This window comes from Octopus bimaculoides, chromosome 25 (genome assembly GCF_001194135.2).
Source record: "Octopus bimaculoides isolate UCB-OBI-ISO-001 chromosome 25, ASM119413v2, whole genome shotgun sequence".
Taxonomy (NCBI): domain Eukaryota; kingdom Metazoa; phylum Mollusca; class Cephalopoda; order Octopoda; family Octopodidae; genus Octopus; species Octopus bimaculoides.
In genome coordinates this window covers 35,295,822-35,314,568 of record NC_069005.1, presented here as the reverse complement: position 1 = coordinate 35,314,568, position 18,747 = coordinate 35,295,822, and the positions used below count along the sequence as shown (strand labels likewise).

Below are 18,747 nucleotides of genomic sequence, written 5' to 3'. Positions count from 1 at the left end.
TGGGCCGTGACTGCTGAAGACATGCATAGGCTTGCAAGGAATGAAGCCAGTATGCTCCAATGGATGTGTAATGTCAGTGTGCATACTCGACAGAGTGTAAGTACTTTGAGAGAAAAGTTGGACCTAAGAAGCATCAGTTGTGGTGTGCAAGAGAGATGATTGCGGTGGTATGGTCATGTGGCGAGAATGGATGAGGATAGCTGTGTGAAAAAGTGCCACACCCTAGCAGTGGAGGGAACCTGTGGAAGAGGTAGACCCAGGAAGACCTGGGATGAGGTGGTGAAGCATGACCTTTGAACATTAGGCCTCAGCAAGGCAATGACTATTGACCGAGACCTTTGGAAATATGCAGTGCATGAGAAGACCCGTTAAGCCAAGTGAGACCATAATCCGTGGCCTCTGCCAGGTGTGTAGCCAGCCCACTTATGCGTACCTTTCCTTCATTGGACACTAAACTCTGCTTGCAAAGATCTGTTGGGGCAAGTGAAATCAAAATCGTAATTGAACTAAATTCGATGACTGGCACCTGTGCCAGTGGAGCACTAACAGCACCATCCAAGCATGATCATTGCCAGAGCAGCTGTCTGGCTTCCGTGCCAGTGGCACATAAATAGTACCATTTCAGCGGGATTGTTACCAGCGTCGCCTTACTGGCACTTGTGCGAGTGGCACATGAAAAATCATTCGAGCGAGGTCGTTGCCAGTGCTGTTGGACTGGCTCCTGTGCAGGTGGCACGTAAAAAACACCATTTTGAGTGTGGCCGTTGCCAGTACAGCCTGACAGGCATGTAAAAGCACCCACTATACTCTCAGAGTGGTTGGCGTTAGGAAGGGTGTCCAGCTGTAGAAACTCTGCCAAATCAGATTGGAGCCTGGTGCAGCCGTTTGCCAGTCTTCAGTCAAATCGTCCAACCCATGCCAGCATGGAAAGCGATGATGATATATATAGATATATATATATATATATATCACATATGCACCTAAGTGATATTCCTTCATATTACTCTTAAGCATTGCTAACATTTCTCTTGCAACTGATTCTAGTTATAATAACATCTCAGCTTTAACAATGTTGTTATCTCATGTAATCCATCTTCAGTATTAGAGACCTTCCTTCATTGAAGTTTTAATCCCATAATATTAATTCTCCATTTAACAACACAGACACCATTAACAGTATTATCCAATTTATTGTCCTTCTCAAAATCACTTGAAAATTTCATTCAGAATTTCTCTGCTTTTTTTTGTTTTCATACCTACCCGTTACCTGTCATCTAGTGTTCATTTTTCTTTTCATTTTGTCACTTCCCCACAATGTACAAGATGTAACACTGATTAAACTCTGCCATTCCTTTGATCTCATACAATAAATAATAATAATAATTTAGATTTATTTCGATCACCATTGGAAACCTTAACATCTACATTTTTTTTGCATTACTTGACAGAATTAGCCAGCCTTTAGATTTGTAACAAGGCATGTAGTTGTCTCTCAACCAAGACAGTCAGGATTAGCTATGTTTAGTCTGGGTTCTTTTATTCTCTAAGCTTACCCTGCTTGTAACCTTCACCAGCTGCAACAGCCAGTTCCCCCCACCTCCCTCTGCACTGCCTTGCTTTTCTTTTGCTTGATTTTAAAGCCAGAAATTAGAAGTGTTGAAAGTTGAACACCATGTTATGACACTTTGTGCATCAAGAATAGGAAGCACCTTCTATATTTCGCACTCACACATTTGTTTTATGTTTCCTAAGTATTTCATTTACGAAAAAGAATATGTTTTTTTTTGCTTTTTGTTCTTAAAACTGGCTCCTTTTCTGTTGCTTCAAAAGTTATTTTTTTTTTTGTTTTCAATGAACAACTTCAGCACAAATATAGAAAATATAATGTAATCTTATGAATCGCTCCATGCAACTTAAATGTAAAACCCACATTACAAGAAGCATTATTTGCTCTGGTTTAAAGTAACTTCCATCTAATTAGAAGCACTAATTAAAGACCACTTTCACCCAGTTATTAACAGTGCAAAATTGTTAATCGGATTCAAGTTCATTTTGTCTGAAAAATTATATTGACTTCATTTCGAGGGAAATACTTTGGAAAAACAGTCTAGAAGTCAAAAGTGAGCCTCTTCGATTAATCTATTTTATAAACACAAGATGTTGTGCATTAAGATAAGGTCATTCTAGTAAAACTATATAGTGTCCAATCGATCATCTATGTAACGAAGATCAGCTGGAAGCTTAAAATTTGATGCCCCGTGAAATTGTAAAAAGTCATCATTATTGAAAATATTGTTTCGGTGAAATGCCATCTGATGATTGCAATTCAATGAGAAACTTGAAGTACTTAAAAAAGTACTCAACTATAAATCAACACACACACATTTATACATGCCTGTGTTATGTGATGATGAGACATGTGTGTGTGTATATATATAATACACACACATATATATACATGCACATAATTATGAACTACCAAATATCTCTATATATAAATGTGTTTTCTATTTTAGCTGTTGAAACATATCCATCAGACTTTTCCCTGCCAGAATACCTGAAGGCACACAATCATATTCCGGCTGGACTGTCAGCTCAAGATTTGGACATTTTCCTTCTAATTGGTGGCATCCGGTCCGTAAAGGACCCCCTCTACCTCACAGATATATTTTCAGGTTTGTTGAGTACACACCTTATTTTTTAATATCATTCTTTGACGGTGTAAACATTTAAAGCAATGTAAGATAGTGCAGTGGTATTGGTGTTAGTAGTGGTAGGATGCTCTGGAAATGGGAGAGAGAGAGAGACCACCAGCCCAGATGTATGACACAGAGGAATAAGGCTCCCTTGTAAAGACCACTGATGTGCGACACAAGAGAGTAAACCTGTATGGTACATACAGCTCTGTTGAAACTACTGATGTTATTTAGCTCCATGCTAAGCTTGATCCAACAGACCCATAATTAAAGGCATTCCATTGATGATCATCTTACATTTTCTGCAGCAACTTCAGCACCATATTACCCAGCATTTTTTTTTTTTTAAGAATGTAGGACGTGATGGGAAGGAAATTTAGCTGTTATTTCTGACATATTGACTCCCTGTTGTTGGCTCAGTTGCTGGGGATGTGAAACCCCGAGATGTAAGCAGGGTTTTGTTGAATTAAAACATTGAATTTTAAACCAAAATATTTGCTTCATCATCTTTAAGTTTTACTCTTGGATGTTCCAGTGGTTCACCTTGTGCCCACCACTCCTCACTTAATAACAATGAAGAGGAAGAGGTTAATTTGTGTAATTAAGAGCTTCTTCAAAGAATATTTATCTCAGAATTATTCCAATCTAATAATAATTATAATAATTACCTTGTACTTACAGAATGGCACAGAGAACATAGAATGTGTTTCTTTGTTATCATCGGTCCCAAGGTGAGTATTTCACTCAGCAGACAGATATTGTTTCTATTCTGAATTAGATCCAAATGTAATTAACCCTGTTGACCATTTGTTGACTTGTTTTGTAAAGAGTGTCATTAGCTCCCGGTAGAACAACCCAATATATCCAACACTAGTTCTCTCACAACGTATTGGTCAATATAAAGCAATGGTAGAAGATGGATGGTTGAGCAGGACAGCTGGTTGGTTTCTGCCTATAAAATTTCTCCTACTATTGGCCAACATAAATCAATGGGAGAAGACACTTGTCCACAGTGCAGTCCAATGGCATTGAATCTAGAACCTGTGGTTGTGAAGCCAACAGATTAATCCCACAGCCATGCTTGTGCCTCTCTGCATAAGTGTTTGTCTAATTTTCATTTATATATATTTGTCAGTCTCAGGACTTCCCTCGCTTTCTCTACACATTTTTCAATACTAACTTTAAAGTATTGAGATGAATTTCATTTTCCAAAGGTGAATTATCCAAACACCAAAGAATTCCTCCCTACACATGGCTATGATACTCCCAACTACTTCTGCTCGTGATTAGAGATGCACAAATCGTCAGCCACCAAGGTACATGCTCAACTAGTTAAGGTCAAACAACTGACAATCAACTCTGTGGTATTAAGCAGAATATTTTCTGTAGTCCATCTTTTATACCAAGACAAAACAATGTACATGATAGCCACTGCCTGGTACTATTATTATTTCCAATTTAGATACAAAGCCAACAATTTGTAAAGGAGTTAATTGATACAGTTGGCCTCGGTGCTCGACTGGTTCTTTATTTCATCAATGCCTGAAGGGATGAATGACAAAGTTAACCTCTGCAGGATTTGAAGTTCAAATGTAAAGAAATGGAAGAAATATTTTGAAGCATTCATTGCAGTTCTTCAAGCTTTACTGATTTCAGCTCCAAGTTTAAATCCCACAACTTTTTATCTCTTCAGGTTGGATAAAATACCAATCCAAAGTAAAAAGACTGATGAAATTGTAAATGTTGGATAGGATTCCTTGTCTTCTGTTACTTTGCATTCTGAATTCAGATTCTTCCTTCGACGACCCAATTATTCCTTGTCAGATCAAATTTAAAGTGAGCTTCTTAAAGCCTCAACTGCTGCCATCTTTATTTGAACCTGACACCTTCCCACTTTAATAATAAATAAAATATGCTCTCCTAATGTCTACAAATTGTACTTGAAACAATTTCTTACTTTATAGATTGAAGATTGTTATTATGAAAAGTTCCTGAATAAAATCAAAACGTAAGTTGACTTCTCTTCCTCCTTTGTTTAGTTCTATAGATGTAATGTTGCCCCCCCACCACCTCGTTTCCTTCAATATTCTTGGTTGATAAACAGATACACTCTTTATGGTTAATTAATTACCACCAAATAATTACTCCAACAAGAACCAATATCAAATGGAAGCGAAACTGAAAAATGGTTGTAAAACAGGAAAATACAACACTGGTTTAATGCCTTTGTTGACTGAAGAATTAATCCCCAAAAATTTCACAGCATTATGGAAGATAAGAACTTTTAAAAAGTATCTTAAATATTAAAAGGCAAGTTGTCTGTCTGTGTGTTATGTGAACCACTTCTACTCCTACAATTTTCAACCAAATTTGACATGTGTGCTCTCTGTGACTTGGGACGCTTTTTCTTATTTTTTCCTCAAAATTCCACACCCCCTACATAAATAGATTACTCTCAATTCACCTTGGATTAGGTTTGAGCCAGCGAAAAAACATGACACACACCCAGCTCTTATCAACTGCTTGCACAGTACTGCCAGCAGTATACATTTGCGAGTTGCCTCTGTTTTCATGCGAGCGCTCTTTTCATATAATTATTCCAACTTAAAGTAGCAACTTCAAATCTCTTTATTCGGTCTGTTTAACATTTTTTGCCAACTACATTTTACTATTTTTGGGGTGCTACACATTCACCGCTTTTTCCTCAGGACTTTTTATATTGCATAAACTGATAATTTTCCACCATGCCTCGATGCAAAAGATATCCCAAACCGTCTCCATCTTTATCTGCACCATTAACCCAACAGTACTCCATTCTAACTCCAACAACTGACTGTATCACCCCTGCCAGCCTCTTATCTCTCTCTTATAAACTAGTGCTGCATTGCAGGTTACCTGGAATCGTCTACATAAATGGTCTGCTTCCAGCTGACACTCATGCTTCAATAGAACAAAGTTGTGCTGTAGTCAACTCGTCCCTCAGTGAAGGAATGTCAACAGCAATTTTGGAGGTAATTTTTTTTTTTTTTACTGCTATTATTGCTTTTCATGAGGAAGTATCCATTCATTTGCAGGGGGGTGGTGGTGGTAGATAGCCTTGCTGCCATCAGACTCCAACCGATCCTGAGATGGAAGACATTCCAGCCTTGACCATTTCATTTCGTACATCTAGAATTTCATTAAGCAATGTATCTTTTCTTTTTTTAAGATAAGATGTTATTTCTAGCAGGTTGCTTGTGTAGGTGTTCCCTCATTGTCTTAGTCAAATTAACCCCAGGACTTTTTTAGGCTTAGTATTTATTCTATCAGTTTCTTTTGCCAAACCACTAAGTTACAGGGACACAACCACACCAATACTAGTTGTCAAGCAGTGGTGGGAGACCAACACAGACACAAGCACAGATATATATATATATACACACACACACAATGGGCTTCTTTCAGTTTCTTTCTACCAAATCTATTCACAAGCTCTGGTTGGCTTCGGGCTATAGTAGAAGACACTTGGCCAAGGTGGTACCACACAGTGGGACTGAACCTGTGCCTATGAAGTCTTAGTTTTAATTGCATGTGTATCTTAGTTTCAGAAGAGATATACTGTTGCCCTGCATGTTGTAAGGGGGTGACTGAAAGGATTCATAACATGGGCATTTCACTGTTGAACATTGCCTTATGTAAACCACCTGATCCAGATAAGCAGAGAACATATGTTGCTAGACATGTCTGATGTGACCATCAACTCTGAGAATATCAATACAAAAGATATTAATGTGAATTTCATGCTAAATAATCCAATATGGTAGTCTTCAACAACAATTCTGTAGATTTTTTTTTTTTCTTATGTCAGAAAAGAAAGGCTAGCACCTTTGACCCATTATACTTTTAGGGGTTCCAACACTGGTGGAAGGCAAAGCAAAGATTTGTTTTGAATGCATGTAACAGAGTAAACTCCATTGAACACAGTGACAGGGCGGTGGTGGTAAGGAACCAAATGACAGATTAAATCAACTCACAAAATACGGAACCAACAATTACTGCAATTACATTTCATCCAGTACTCTACTTCTTCCACCAATCCACTGCCCTGGGTCGGTTCTTTATTGGAAGAAAACACTTTCTCCTCCACTCCACCAATTCTACCAGTTTACCACCAACAAAAATTGTGGACAAATACTTAAATTACAAATGGGATTATTACTTTTATTTCAGTAAATGTGTAACAAATCCATTATTTCTGTTGTTCTTACTTCATGTCATTCAAAACCCATAATCTCCAAATACCATTTTCTTTCTTTTTTATCAAATTTAAGGCAATGCAACTTGGCACTCCAGTGATTGCTCGCAACATTCCCGGCAATTCTGCTATTCTCCAGGATGGTAAATCTGCTCTCCTTTATAATACACCCCAGGTCAGTGTTACTTTTAGTTTGCTTAATTTTTATGAGAATATATGCATATATATATATATACATACATACACACACACACACACAGAACAAACAGACTGAAAAGTGAAGATGATATTGTTACATAACATGAAGGTTGCAATCATTTTGATTGGCTAGAAGAACTATTTCATTACTATACACTGGTTTGAATGCTTAATTAATTAATTAAGCAGTTAAACCATCAACTAATACCTTTCAGACCTTAAAGTTATGATAGATTTTCAGTTTCCAACAAACATATCAGTTATAAACATCAAGAACTGCCCATCCCAATGGTTCAATTGACGTATCAAATTACCTTCTTTGTTTTAGTATAGACTTGCCAAATTCACTGTCCCTGACAGAGCAAAATGTCAAGTTTTAAAAGAATGCTAGTAGAGTGAATTTAGAGGAAAAGAAACTTACTCTTATATATCCACGGTTATAATTGGAGATTTGAAACTAAATGAACAAATGGAGGGGCAGTTCTATAGGATGTGTAATGTTACTTGTTTCAGTCATTTGACTGCGGCCATGCTGGAGCACCGCCTTTAGTCGAGCAAATCGACCCGGGACTTATTCTTTGTAAGCCTAGTACTTATTCTATCGGTCTCTTTTTGCCGAACTGCTAAGTTGCAGGGATGTAAACACACCAGCATCAGTTGTCGAGCGATGGTGGGGAGACAAACACACATATATATATATACATTATATATACATATATGTATACATTATATATATACATATACATATATTCATTGATTGATTATACATTGAAATCATTGTATAACAAGAAAATATTTCCTCTAGCCATTCAAAATGATCAAAACCTTGAATAAAATTAACATTTTCATTTTTTGAGTCTCTGATTACAGCTCTACTCTGTGATTAATGCACCACCCAACTGAAAAACATTCCCATAGTTCTCATTTAACATTCTGTCAGCCAGATTTTTCACATCAAATACTGATTGATGTAGTTGACTTCAGTCCCTATTTTCTATCAAGATATATATATATAAAATGAATGTGCATGTATATATATGTTTATCGTACATATAGCTTAGGGTAAACTGAGATTTCGGTGCATTTTAGTAGAATGCACTCAGTCAAAAGCATTCAGCTAAGTATCCTGTCTAAAGAGAACTTACTTTGTTCCTCCCATCTGTCTTGGAGACTCAGAAAATGGTAACAGACACTCTCCTTTTAATTAGAAAATAATTTTTAAATGTCGAGTCATTTCAAAGTATATTTTTAAATAATTCAGATCTAAAATCAAAAGCTGAATTCTTCAGGGAATAACTTCATTATTGTTTGTTTTTTGTAGGAGTTCTTGAAAAAAGCCAAATTATTACTTCGTGATCCAACTTTATACAATGAAATTGTGATGGCAGCAAAACATGGCATTGAGACATACCATAATTTAGAAGAGGAAAGAAGAGCCTACACAATGGTAGTACATGATCTTTTGTCTAAGATCCATCACTGAGTCTTTTTAAAAGAAGTATCCCATTAGCCTTCACTCTTTGCACACACACACACACACACACATCCTCCACTCCAGCCAAGGTTACCAAATTCATTTACATCCGACCTAAATAATTGAACCAACTTATATATCAGAAATTAAGTTTTTTTCCTACATTTATGGAAGCTTTAGAAAGTTTAAGAATAATATAGTATGAAAATTCAATTTCTAGTTTTCGTTGGAGACTAATATTCATTAAAAGAATGATAGCAAAAATAACTAAATACTTCTCTTGGTCATTAAATCTTAGTGTTTTTCACAGGTAACATTACACAGAACTATCACCTCCAAATAGGATTATCGTATCTTGGCAAAAAAATAAATATTTAAATTATGGAAGTTTCATGGCAATAAAAATTTTTATACAAAACTGGCCAAAATTATCCCTCCCACCATTTTTTTTTTTTTCCTAGAATTTAAAGGGATTTTTTAAGACAATCAAAATTTGTTACAGGATGATAATTTCCTATTTTCCCCTCCCCTGTAAAAATAGAGGATCTGTAAATCTAGTGGGGGAAAAAAAAACCTGAGCCAAAAGGACAAAGTAAAGCAGGAACATCAAAGAAAAGAATTCAATTTCAGAGACAGCATTCTTCAATCCATTCTGTCTTCTCTTCAATAATAAAGACACAACAACAGATGTTTTGGAGGAAAGAATGGTCAATTGTATCAAACGAAGTACTTCATTGGTACTTTATTTCATCAACCCCAAAAAGAAGAAAGGTAAAGTTGGCCTCAGCAGAATTTGAACTTGGAACATAAAGAGCCAGAAAAAATACTGCATAGCATTTTGTCAGCTGCTCCAATAATTCTGTTCAATCCACTGCCCCCCCCCTCCTCACTAATAACAATAAATCAAACTCAGTTTGGACGTTTCTTTATAGATATATATATTGAGATATATATATACTTATATTTTTTCTTGCATTTGATATAGTATTTTTCAATTTGAAATCTGTGATAATGCAAGAAGAATCACATTTTGGCAACAAAATGGCAAACGCTGCCGGGTGGAGGGAGAGAGAAAGAGAGAGAGCAGCTCAAAGTTCAGCAAGTGATACCTCATGGCGCTGGCATGGATGAATCTGGAAACAAATGTCACTTCTTCTGTTCTCCAAGATCGTCAATATTGTCTTCATCAATCTAACAGAAGAAAAAATAATAATAATAATAATAAACAAAATATAAAAACAAAACATAGCATACATGATTCTGATGATATCTCCTCAAACAGGGCTGACCAAGGACTAAAACAACACCAGGTCTGCTCATTTATTCAATCCCATCCCATATGAAGCTCTTTAAATCTGTTGCTTAAGGCTATTCTTTTGGACCAATTTAATTTAAATTGTGAGTCACAGTTGGCCAACTCTTAATGTCAGTCTATTAAACACCAATACAGCACCCCCAGGGGACAAAAAACAACTTTCATTAGTCCACGGTAGAAATGTAGTGAAATTGTCGTTTGTAGACCACAGATGTAACTGATATAATGCAACGATAAGAAGAAACAGACTTTACCAGGATACAATCAATCTGGTGGTATCCATTCGTGCCAAAGATGGGGGTCTTTGATGGTTACCCTTAAAACCAAATACTTAACAAGACAGACCATGGCTCAGCTTGTTATCTCAATCTCCAAACACAAATAATGTTAAGGACAAGAAATGCCTTAATCACATTATGAAAAATATTTGGGATAAAGACACAACCTTGCAAAATGGTGCTAAAAATAGAATCTATAAGAAGAGACAATGGCAGACTGCAACAGAATATGGCGTTTGTTGTTCATGAAAGATCAATTGGTGAATATTGATTGATCATTCTAAAGGGATGCTTGTAACACAAAATGTCACAATGGAAGAAAGGTGATGGTGGATGGAGGGATTGACTACAGAAAGATCAAATACCGTTCCATACACAATAAATAGAAAAAAAGACAACAGTGGGAGAGAGATAAAATGTAGATATTAGACATCCCAGCCTCAACTGCCATTCTAATAACAAGTGGATAACTTCCTCCAGTCCTGTGCATCATCACTCCTGCTTCATGAGTCATCAGCACTTTGTTTTGTATCTTCAAATTTCCTGCTTCTATAGTGAATACACACACAAGTTTGCTTTCCAACCATGAGCTTTCAGATGCAGTCCCACTGCAAGGCACTATAGGCAAGTGTCTTCTACTTTTGCCCCAGCATAACCAAAACCTTGTGAGTGGACTTGATAGATGGAAACTTCAAGAAGCCTGTTGTATATTGTGCGTATATGTATGTGTGTGTCTGTTCTGACATTGTACAATAGTTTTCAAGGAATGTCAGCTTCACACAAGCCATCTTATTTGTTTCCATTCTTCCCTGAAAACATGTCTGGTAATGAAGGAAATACTACCATGCTTGGAAACAAATAAAGGCATTTATCCATAGAAAAGTTGTCTCAGCAAATTCCATCCTGCCCATGCAAGCATGGAAAAGTGGATGTTAAAACAATGATGAATATATATTAAGTGCAAGCTGCTCAAAGAGGTTAGAATTTGTTGGAAAAGGAAACCTCGGAAGACAAGGAATGAAGTGGTGAAGACTGACCAGAGAATATTGCCCCTCAGGAAGGAGATTTAAAGGTTCAGAAGGAATGGCAACCGACAGGGCTTGGGAAACCATACACACCAGAGCAAGGAAGACAAGGCAAATATTAAAATAGTGGCAGAGGCTGTGTCCCTCAGTCTTGTCAAGGAAATGACAAGTGGCTGAGGTCATCTACGCAACCAGTGATACATTGATGATGAAGAGCCAAAGACCCTTCATTGTAAAGTGGTTGGTGGTAGGAAGAGTAAAGAGACATTAACCATTGTAAAAAGAAAAAAAAAAGGAAAAACCATTGATATTCATCATCGTTCGTTTAACGTCCGCTTTCCATGCTAGCATGAGTTTGGATAAGACATGTGGAAGGACCATGACAAGTGGTGAGAATCAACCATCCTATAAGAGCCTGGAAAAACAAGCATCTCATGATGCGGTTTATAATTCCACCCAGACAAAGTCACTTACCTGAGGCCACTTTTCTGGGATGATATCAAACAATTCATCTTTTACATCTCCCTGGATAACAATCTCATCGGCAGTCACTGATGAACCACAAGAAAACTTTGTGGCAAAGTATTTACTGGCTTCTTTCAGATCAATGTCTGTGGATATAATCAAAAAAGAAATACAGCTGTCTACATCAAAAGCATTGGGTTTTTTTGAAGCAGCATGGCATCAACCAACTATCTGGAACCAGTGATTGTCACTGGAATGAAGAGATGAGAGTTTCTAATTGAGAGCTGCAGCTGCCATGCAATCAGTGGAGCCACATGGGGAACTATAGTTGCCATGTGGTTAGTGGAGCTATGTGAAGACAAAGAGATGCTAAAATATACTGAGAAACAAAACAATATACTTTTGGTTTCATCAAAAGATAGTACAAACATATTCCTCAAAAAGATGAGCTGATATTTCTCATTTTCAATCTCTTATGCAAATAAAACAATTAGTGATTGTTTTATCCAGTTCGTAATTGATCGTTAGATGTATTCATAACTATATTAACTTGATAGGATTCATTTTAGAAATGATATAGCAATGGCAGGATTTGTACTCGGCACTGTCATTTAATCACATACAGTGTTTATAAGAAGTTGTACTTCTTTGTGGTACCCATTTACAGCCATGTGAACTATGCTAGTGAGAGTGACAGAGGAATGGAATATATTTCAGATACTTCCCCTGTACTCTTTCTGTTGGTTTTTCTAAACAAATATAAGTCTTACCAACACAAACCACCAGTGTTTTTGGATTCTGTTTTTAATCTAATAAGTCAGTACAAACGAAGTGGACAAAGAACTCTAAAATAATCAGTTGTGAATGTGTAAAGAGACATATTTAGTGGTTCTATTGTGATACGAGATACCACAGTGTTACACTACCTATCTACATCTATTACAACATGACAGATGTCACATTTAAGCAGTTTGAGATACCTTTATTGCAACATGCAATGTAAAATTTAGTGAGACTAAATTCAACTGTGAATCGATTTATTGATTGTAACATTCAATTTGACCCTAATCGACTTAAACACAGTACATACCATAAGTAGCAAGTCCAGCAACAACTGTTACTCGTTTCTTCTTGCCTCTCGTAGCCGTGGACAGCTTCAGACCTTGTGGTTCAGTTTTCTTTTTAGCCTTTATCACACCCCTACCACCCCGGGTCTGTCGTTTCTTCTTCTCTTCAGTTTCTTCCGAACCTAAATTTTCATCTCCTGAACAATAAATAAAGCAAGAATTAAAGTATTGCAATAATAATGAGAATAATTGTAAAGACAGATGAAAGAGGGGTTAATAAAGAAAGACAAAATTTTGCAAGTGAATGTAGCACCTTTTACAATCCAAAATCCAGCCATTTCCCCTTTAACTACCCCCAACCTAATAACTCTAATGTGCATACGAACCATGCCACCAAGATGAAATAGTTATGAAGTCATGGCAAGACTTTGTTACAATTGTGTAGAAAATTTTTTAAAAAACGTTTAAGTAAAGATGACCAAGCTTAAAACACAAAGATATCGTACAGGTAACATAGCCGACACTACACCTGATTTTCTCTCTCTAACAAATTTGTTTTCTTACGAAACATAACATTTAGAAATACTTAATAAAATCCATCAGATCTTTCAAAAGAAATTTAAAATATCTTTTTAACCGTAGAGGAACTTCAAAAAGAATTTTTAATAATCAAAATTCATTTTCACCTGACGAGTGCAGCAAAAGTACAAACCAAACTTCAGCTGCAGAACAGTTTGTCAGAGTTTGTTGAAGTTGTGACATTGACAAAGAATTTGGCTTCCAAACAGCTGAACTTCTTTTAGGAAATCACAGAATTTCTAATGAAACAATTATGAATTCAAACATAATCCTCCCTCAAAATGAAGATTTAACAAACTTTGAATGAAAACAATGAAATGAAGATAACAATCCTTCACATGAAAACTCACCTTTGCCAGCCATGAGTTTTTTGAATTGATCAGGCATGTTTTTTTCAAGCCAAACTTTACATCTTTCATAATTTGGATAGTATTCACAATACTGCAAGAAACCAAACCAAAATTGTTAGAATCTTAAGCAATTAAAAACTCACATTCAACAGACAGGGCCGTCAATTGACAAAATAGATAAAGGAATGGACATTGCTCTACTGCATATGGATTGCAAACAGTTGCATACAGAAGCTCTGATCACTTAAAGTGGATGGAATTTGTGGAAGAGAGACACGCAAGAAGTATTGAAGCCCAATCTCAAGACTTACAAAGACAGAGGACTGAGGTATCTGGTACCTTAACATACTCGTGAAGACCTGTCTGCAACAGCAGTACTAGTGCTGGTTCCACATACAAAGCACTCGTGTTGGTGCCAGGTTAAAAGCACCCAGTACACTCTATGGAATGGTTTGCATCTGGTCATAGAAACCATGCTAGAATTGACTATGGAGTGTGGGGCAGGCCCCCTAGCCTTATCAGTTCCTCCAGTCAAACCATCCAGCCTCTGCCAGCAGGGAAAACAAATGTTCAATGATGTTGAATCACAATACTTCAGAAAACATGAACACTACAAGCCATTAATCTGACTTACCTCCACCGGCATTGTACATTCTGCAAAGAAGAAAAAAAAATATTCACAGATGAAGTAGAAATGATTTTAACATTTTATAGCAGGCATAAAACATAATGAATCACAATTTACTTATTTTATCTTGATTAATAAAAGGGAAACAAAACCACTGTCATTGTTCTAGTTGTAAGAAAGTGCATTACAAAAGATTTCCTAATAATAATATCAGAGGTGTTCCCATAATCAACATATTTAGGGTGGTTTCAATGAAGATATTCGTGTCATTGTTTATATAGGTTGTCTTTTTTTTAATACTAATTTTGGAAGGTCTCAAATTTGGCAGGATGGTAAAGTTGACTGAGATTGAGCAGAGTTCTTGATTGGGTTGGTAGGTACGTGATTCCTATAACTGGAGGCTCTCCCAAACACCAACCACTTTACACAATGTACATTAATGTATTTTATCGTGGCATCAGTATGAGGAAAGCTGCCAACAAGACGAGGACTTCTTGACCTTTGATGTTGCTGTTCATTAACCAATCATTTTTCTGCAACATCCATTCTAATAATATTGCCCTGTACCCAACAAAAGAGGGATCCTCACTGTTCAATGTTGTCTCTATTCATCCAGGGTAATGTAATCAATACAATAGGTAGGAGAGAGGGAGCTACGTGTGTGTGTGTGTGTAAATATAAATACACATCAATTAGTTAACTCAGTATTAGTAAGATGGATAGAAATTTCACATTTGGATAAACTGTCAAAATATTTTTGGAGTTGATCATCACTGACCACTTAAGTGAACCACTGACCACTGTTATATTTAGCAAACACCACTCAGTGTAGCATATTGTTCAGGAAGATTACAAAATGCAAGTAAAATTATGATTTCTTCCACAAAAACAATAGATTCATAGCGCTCCAGCTTGGCCTTAACCATGATGGCTAAAACAAACAAGTATCATAAGTAAAAGGAATTCAGTGCAATCAGAAATTAAAACAGGATCCCAGGATTGATGACTCCCTGAGAGAGAAACTCTACGGGGAATCATTTGGGAGACAATCTCTACAAAGAATCACTAATTTAATGCAAAAACAATTGTAATAAGTTTACCTCCACAATATAAAACCTCAATAGGGTAGTTGACATCTTTACGTGGGCCATCATAGACAAAAAATTTAGAATTGTCCATAATTGCTGTTGTCATTCTGAAAAGAAATTTTGAAAAGTTTTCATTGAAACATTCTTTATAATAAGATCTCATAAAATCCCTGATCTATAGAACATATTCATCTGAAAGGACCCCATGTACGGATAGTAACTGTATGGTGTGTAGAATGAACCCACAGGTAAACTGTAAGATTAAAACAACAGTCTACAAGTATACAGTGTGCTGTAGAAACAGGTTAATCACATACAGTGGGGAGATAGCATGTTGTGTAAGTGAATAGATAGGTGGACACTGGCGGGAGCTCAAGGAGGAGAAAATCTCGTCTGTGCTCTACCAACATGCTCAATTAGAATATGGAGACTAGATAAATAACATAGATGTTACAATATTATTAACATATAGAACAGACTACCTCCCCCTCTCAAATAATCCCCCCCCCACTTAGTCAAGGGGGCTTTTCCTTTTATTTTCCTGTCTTGCAACTTACTTGGAAACCACACTAGTACCAGTGGCATGAAAAAAAATCACCCAGTACACTCTGTAGAGTGTTTGGCATTAGGAAGTGCATCCAGCCATAGAAACCATGCCACAACAGACATTGAAGTTTGTCAGATTCTATCAAACTATCCAAACCATGCCTACATGGAAAACAGCTTTCAAATTAATCATCTTTACCAATAATAGTTACAATCTTTCAGATGGAGAAAACAGGTTTATTAAAAAATACATACAAAGACATTAAACATTGCTGAAACACAAATTAAAAAACTTTGGCAAGATTATAACAAGAGCAAAATGAAAATCAAAATGTTTTCCAACCAAACTATAAATTAAACATGTGAATGATGGCTTTGATTGAATGATTCTGCCAAGTTGTTTCTTTAGATTAAATTTCCCATGGGTGAGATAGTTCTGCAAATTTAGACTACATATAGATTTAGTGGCAGATGACTTCATCAATAGAATTGGTTCCTGTCAAGAATTAATATGATAGTGAAGCTCTGTACCTAATTCATCATTTCAATAATATACATTTAAAAGAAAGCTGTTTTTTTTTGAGTAAAAGAGACTGAATGGTGATGCAATGACCAGGTGATACAACACACCAGTCTTTCTCCAATATACGGTATATGAAGGGAAAGAATGAACAAAGGGGAGACAAGTTCTTACCGTAGACAGTTCACTTAGCTGTAAAATGTAGCATGCAAAACACAGTTCTCCCTTGAGAGCGAGGAAGGAGGTAACTGAAGATTTTTGCTAGCTTGCAGTGCCGAGTTCAAATCTTCTCTGAACCTGAAGAAAGAACAGAAAATCCTTCCAGCATTTTCCATTGAATCTTCTTTACATCAAGTCCAACAATCCAGTAGATTAGAGAAATTAACTTTTATAATCAAACATTACAGTTACTGGAGGTTTCTTCTTCAGTTAGACACTCAATTCGTGTGCACCATATCGTCAACTGAGGCAATCAAAAAGTAGCCATTCTACCTTTGTTACAGGTAACTAATGTGTTTTATTTAAGATTAAAATGTTTCATTCAGTGATAAGACAAGTTAAACGGTTGTTTCGACTGTAAGACTAATTAGAAGCAGTAATTATTGATCGTAATTCTAATCTCTCGGATTACAATATTATAAGAATATGAAAACATGTAAAGAGTGGAAATTTTAATAGAAATCGTTCGTGAAATGCTTCTGAGAAAACTGGAACTTCACAGAATAGCAGAGATAAGTGGACGGAGTTCTAGGACAATGTAGACCTACCGAAAATATGGGGAAATGGGACTTGAAACGAACATTTAAATACCTAATTAAAGTTAGTTTTTAACTAACAAGCTTTGTTTCTTTTTTAATAAAAAAAAAAGCAGCTTGTGATGTTTTTATGCAGAATTACAGTCGGAGAACGACCACTCGGTAGTCTTTATATTGTGTGAACCCATGCCAGCATGGAAAGCGGACGTTAAACGATGATGATGATGATTTGGTTCTTTTATGATTCCCAGTCTCATAGACTGGCACCCGGTAACTCTGGTCAAAAGTTTCAGATACTAACTGGTATTGGTCAGGGCAAATGCAAGTAAAGGCTCAGTCATGTATTTACAGAATTAAATCAACATTTTATCTCTCTTTTGTTTCCTATGCGGGTTGGGCTATTTCACCTTTTGTAAGAATATATTCCAGGCCAGCTGTTGTCATACAGTCGAGTAAATAATAGCAGTAGAGTATTAACTGCAGCGGACAGAGTGTGGAAATGCTATTTAATGAAAGACTTCTGATAGTAAAGCAAGGGAGACGGAAAATGAGGCAGAATTACTGGACAGAAGGGAATTTTTTCGTGTTTAGAACAAGACAGAATGTTCTTTGACATAAGAGGGAAGGTCGGCTTTTTTGTTGGCGAGGAAACTGTGCCATTTGCCCCTATCTGTGAACGACATGGAATAATTAACACCTCTAATTATAACAGAGTAACAATAATAAAGCATAATTAGTGTATATTAATTAAATATGGTTAATTAGTGAAGGTTGGCGAATTAAATACAGGTTAATGGAGAGATGAAGTAACAATTGCAGTTGTAGTGACAACATGAAAGCGTTTGAAGAGAAGTGGGTGAATAAGAGAAGGTGAGTGACATTGTCTTACCTGTTTTTACCTGAGTAATTAATTAATTAAAGACGACGGGACAAAGAATTTGTTAATTGACAAGAATTGACACCGGAAGCACGTGTTTCGATAGTCCTGCCATCTATCGAGACCGGTGCGCATTGAAAAGGGAAGTCACTCTAGTGTTAGTTCAGTTCTCACCAAATATGGGAAGAGTGCCAAATCTGCCACAGAGAAGGGAGCTTTGTAATCAGTCGGTCACTGTTTTATGGGCTGTCGAAAGACGAGTGGAGAGAGTTTTACCTCTTAAATACAAGTGTGGTAGTGTCTGACAAAGGAGCCTTTATGAGGTCACTTGACCTGCTGTAAATAAAAGATAAATCACCCTCAAAGCTCACTCAATTGTTTTAAAGAGATGGTCATAACTGAAAGATTTTTGATCACAGGTTTACACGATCAGGACTGACCTATGGCTAAATAAAAAAACTTAATCTACTGTAATACATCAAAGAACATAGTCTGATAAACAATCCTTAGGAATGGAAAATGTTAAAGGGGAGAAGAGTAGACAAAATCTATGAGGATTCACATAAAAATTATTGTATTTTAATGGCATTTACGAATAACATTTTTTTAAAAATGTTCAACGTTATATTATAAAAATAATAATAATCTTAAT

At 36.3% G+C, this 18,747-nt stretch overlaps 2 protein-coding genes across 7 annotated transcripts in view; one reads left to right on the top strand and one right to left on the bottom strand.

Annotated features, from left to right (window-relative positions):
• Nucleotides 1-9,030, top strand: part of LOC106872873 (glycosyltransferase 1 domain-containing protein 1) — a 22,329-nt gene extending 13,299 nt beyond the window's left edge. For all 5 annotated transcript variants that reach the window (XM_052976753.1, XM_014920012.2, XM_052976754.1 and 2 more), the window contains 6 exons: nt 2,517-2,675; nt 3,378-3,427; nt 4,661-4,704; nt 5,587-5,707; nt 7,007-7,105; nt 8,450-9,030. In XM_052976753.1, the coding sequence (XP_052832713.1) occupies nt 2,517-2,675; nt 3,378-3,427; nt 4,661-4,704; nt 5,587-5,707; nt 7,007-7,105; nt 8,450-8,611 (635 nt within the window). In that variant the 3' untranslated portion in view covers nt 8,612-9,030. The remainder of the gene's footprint in view (nt 1-2,516; nt 2,676-3,377; nt 3,428-4,660; nt 4,705-5,586; nt 5,708-7,006; nt 7,106-8,449) is intronic.
• A 481-nt stretch (nt 9,031-9,511) lies between these two features.
• On the bottom strand, nt 9,512-18,230 carry LOC106872875 (density-regulated protein homolog). 2 transcript variants are annotated; one of them, XM_014920022.2, is made up of 8 exons: nt 18,108-18,223; nt 16,638-16,760; nt 15,410-15,504; nt 14,316-14,335; nt 13,682-13,772; nt 12,776-12,949; nt 11,695-11,831; nt 9,512-9,793 (listed from the first exon to the last, which is right to left on the bottom strand). In XM_014920022.2, the coding sequence occupies exons 3-8, from the start codon at nt 15,501-15,503 to the stop codon at nt 9,749-9,751; spliced, it is 561 nt and encodes a 186-aa protein (XP_014775508.1). In that variant the 5' UTR covers nt 15,504; nt 16,638-16,760; nt 18,108-18,223; the 3' UTR covers nt 9,512-9,748. The 2 variants fall into 2 exon arrangements, with proteins under 2 accessions (XP_014775508.1, XP_014775507.1); XM_014920021.2 differs by lacking the exon at nt 16,638-16,760 and having other exon boundaries at nt 18,108-18,230.
• Between the last annotated feature and the right edge of the window lie 517 nt (nt 18,231-18,747).

Excerpts from the sequence above, each read along its gene's own strand:
- LOC106872875 (XM_014920021.2), bottom strand. The coding sequence starts at position 15,503 with ATGACAACAGCAATTATGGACAATTCTAAATTTTTTGTCTATGATGGC. Across the intron at positions 12,950-13,681 it reads AAAACTCATGGCTGGCAAAG|GAGATGAAAATTTAGGTTCG; the intron begins GTGAGTTTTCAT and ends TTTATTGTTCAG. Across the intron at positions 9,794-11,694 it reads TCCCAGAAAAGTGGCCTCAG|ATTGATGAAGACAATATTGA; the intron begins GTAAGTGACTTT and ends TTCTTCTGTTAG.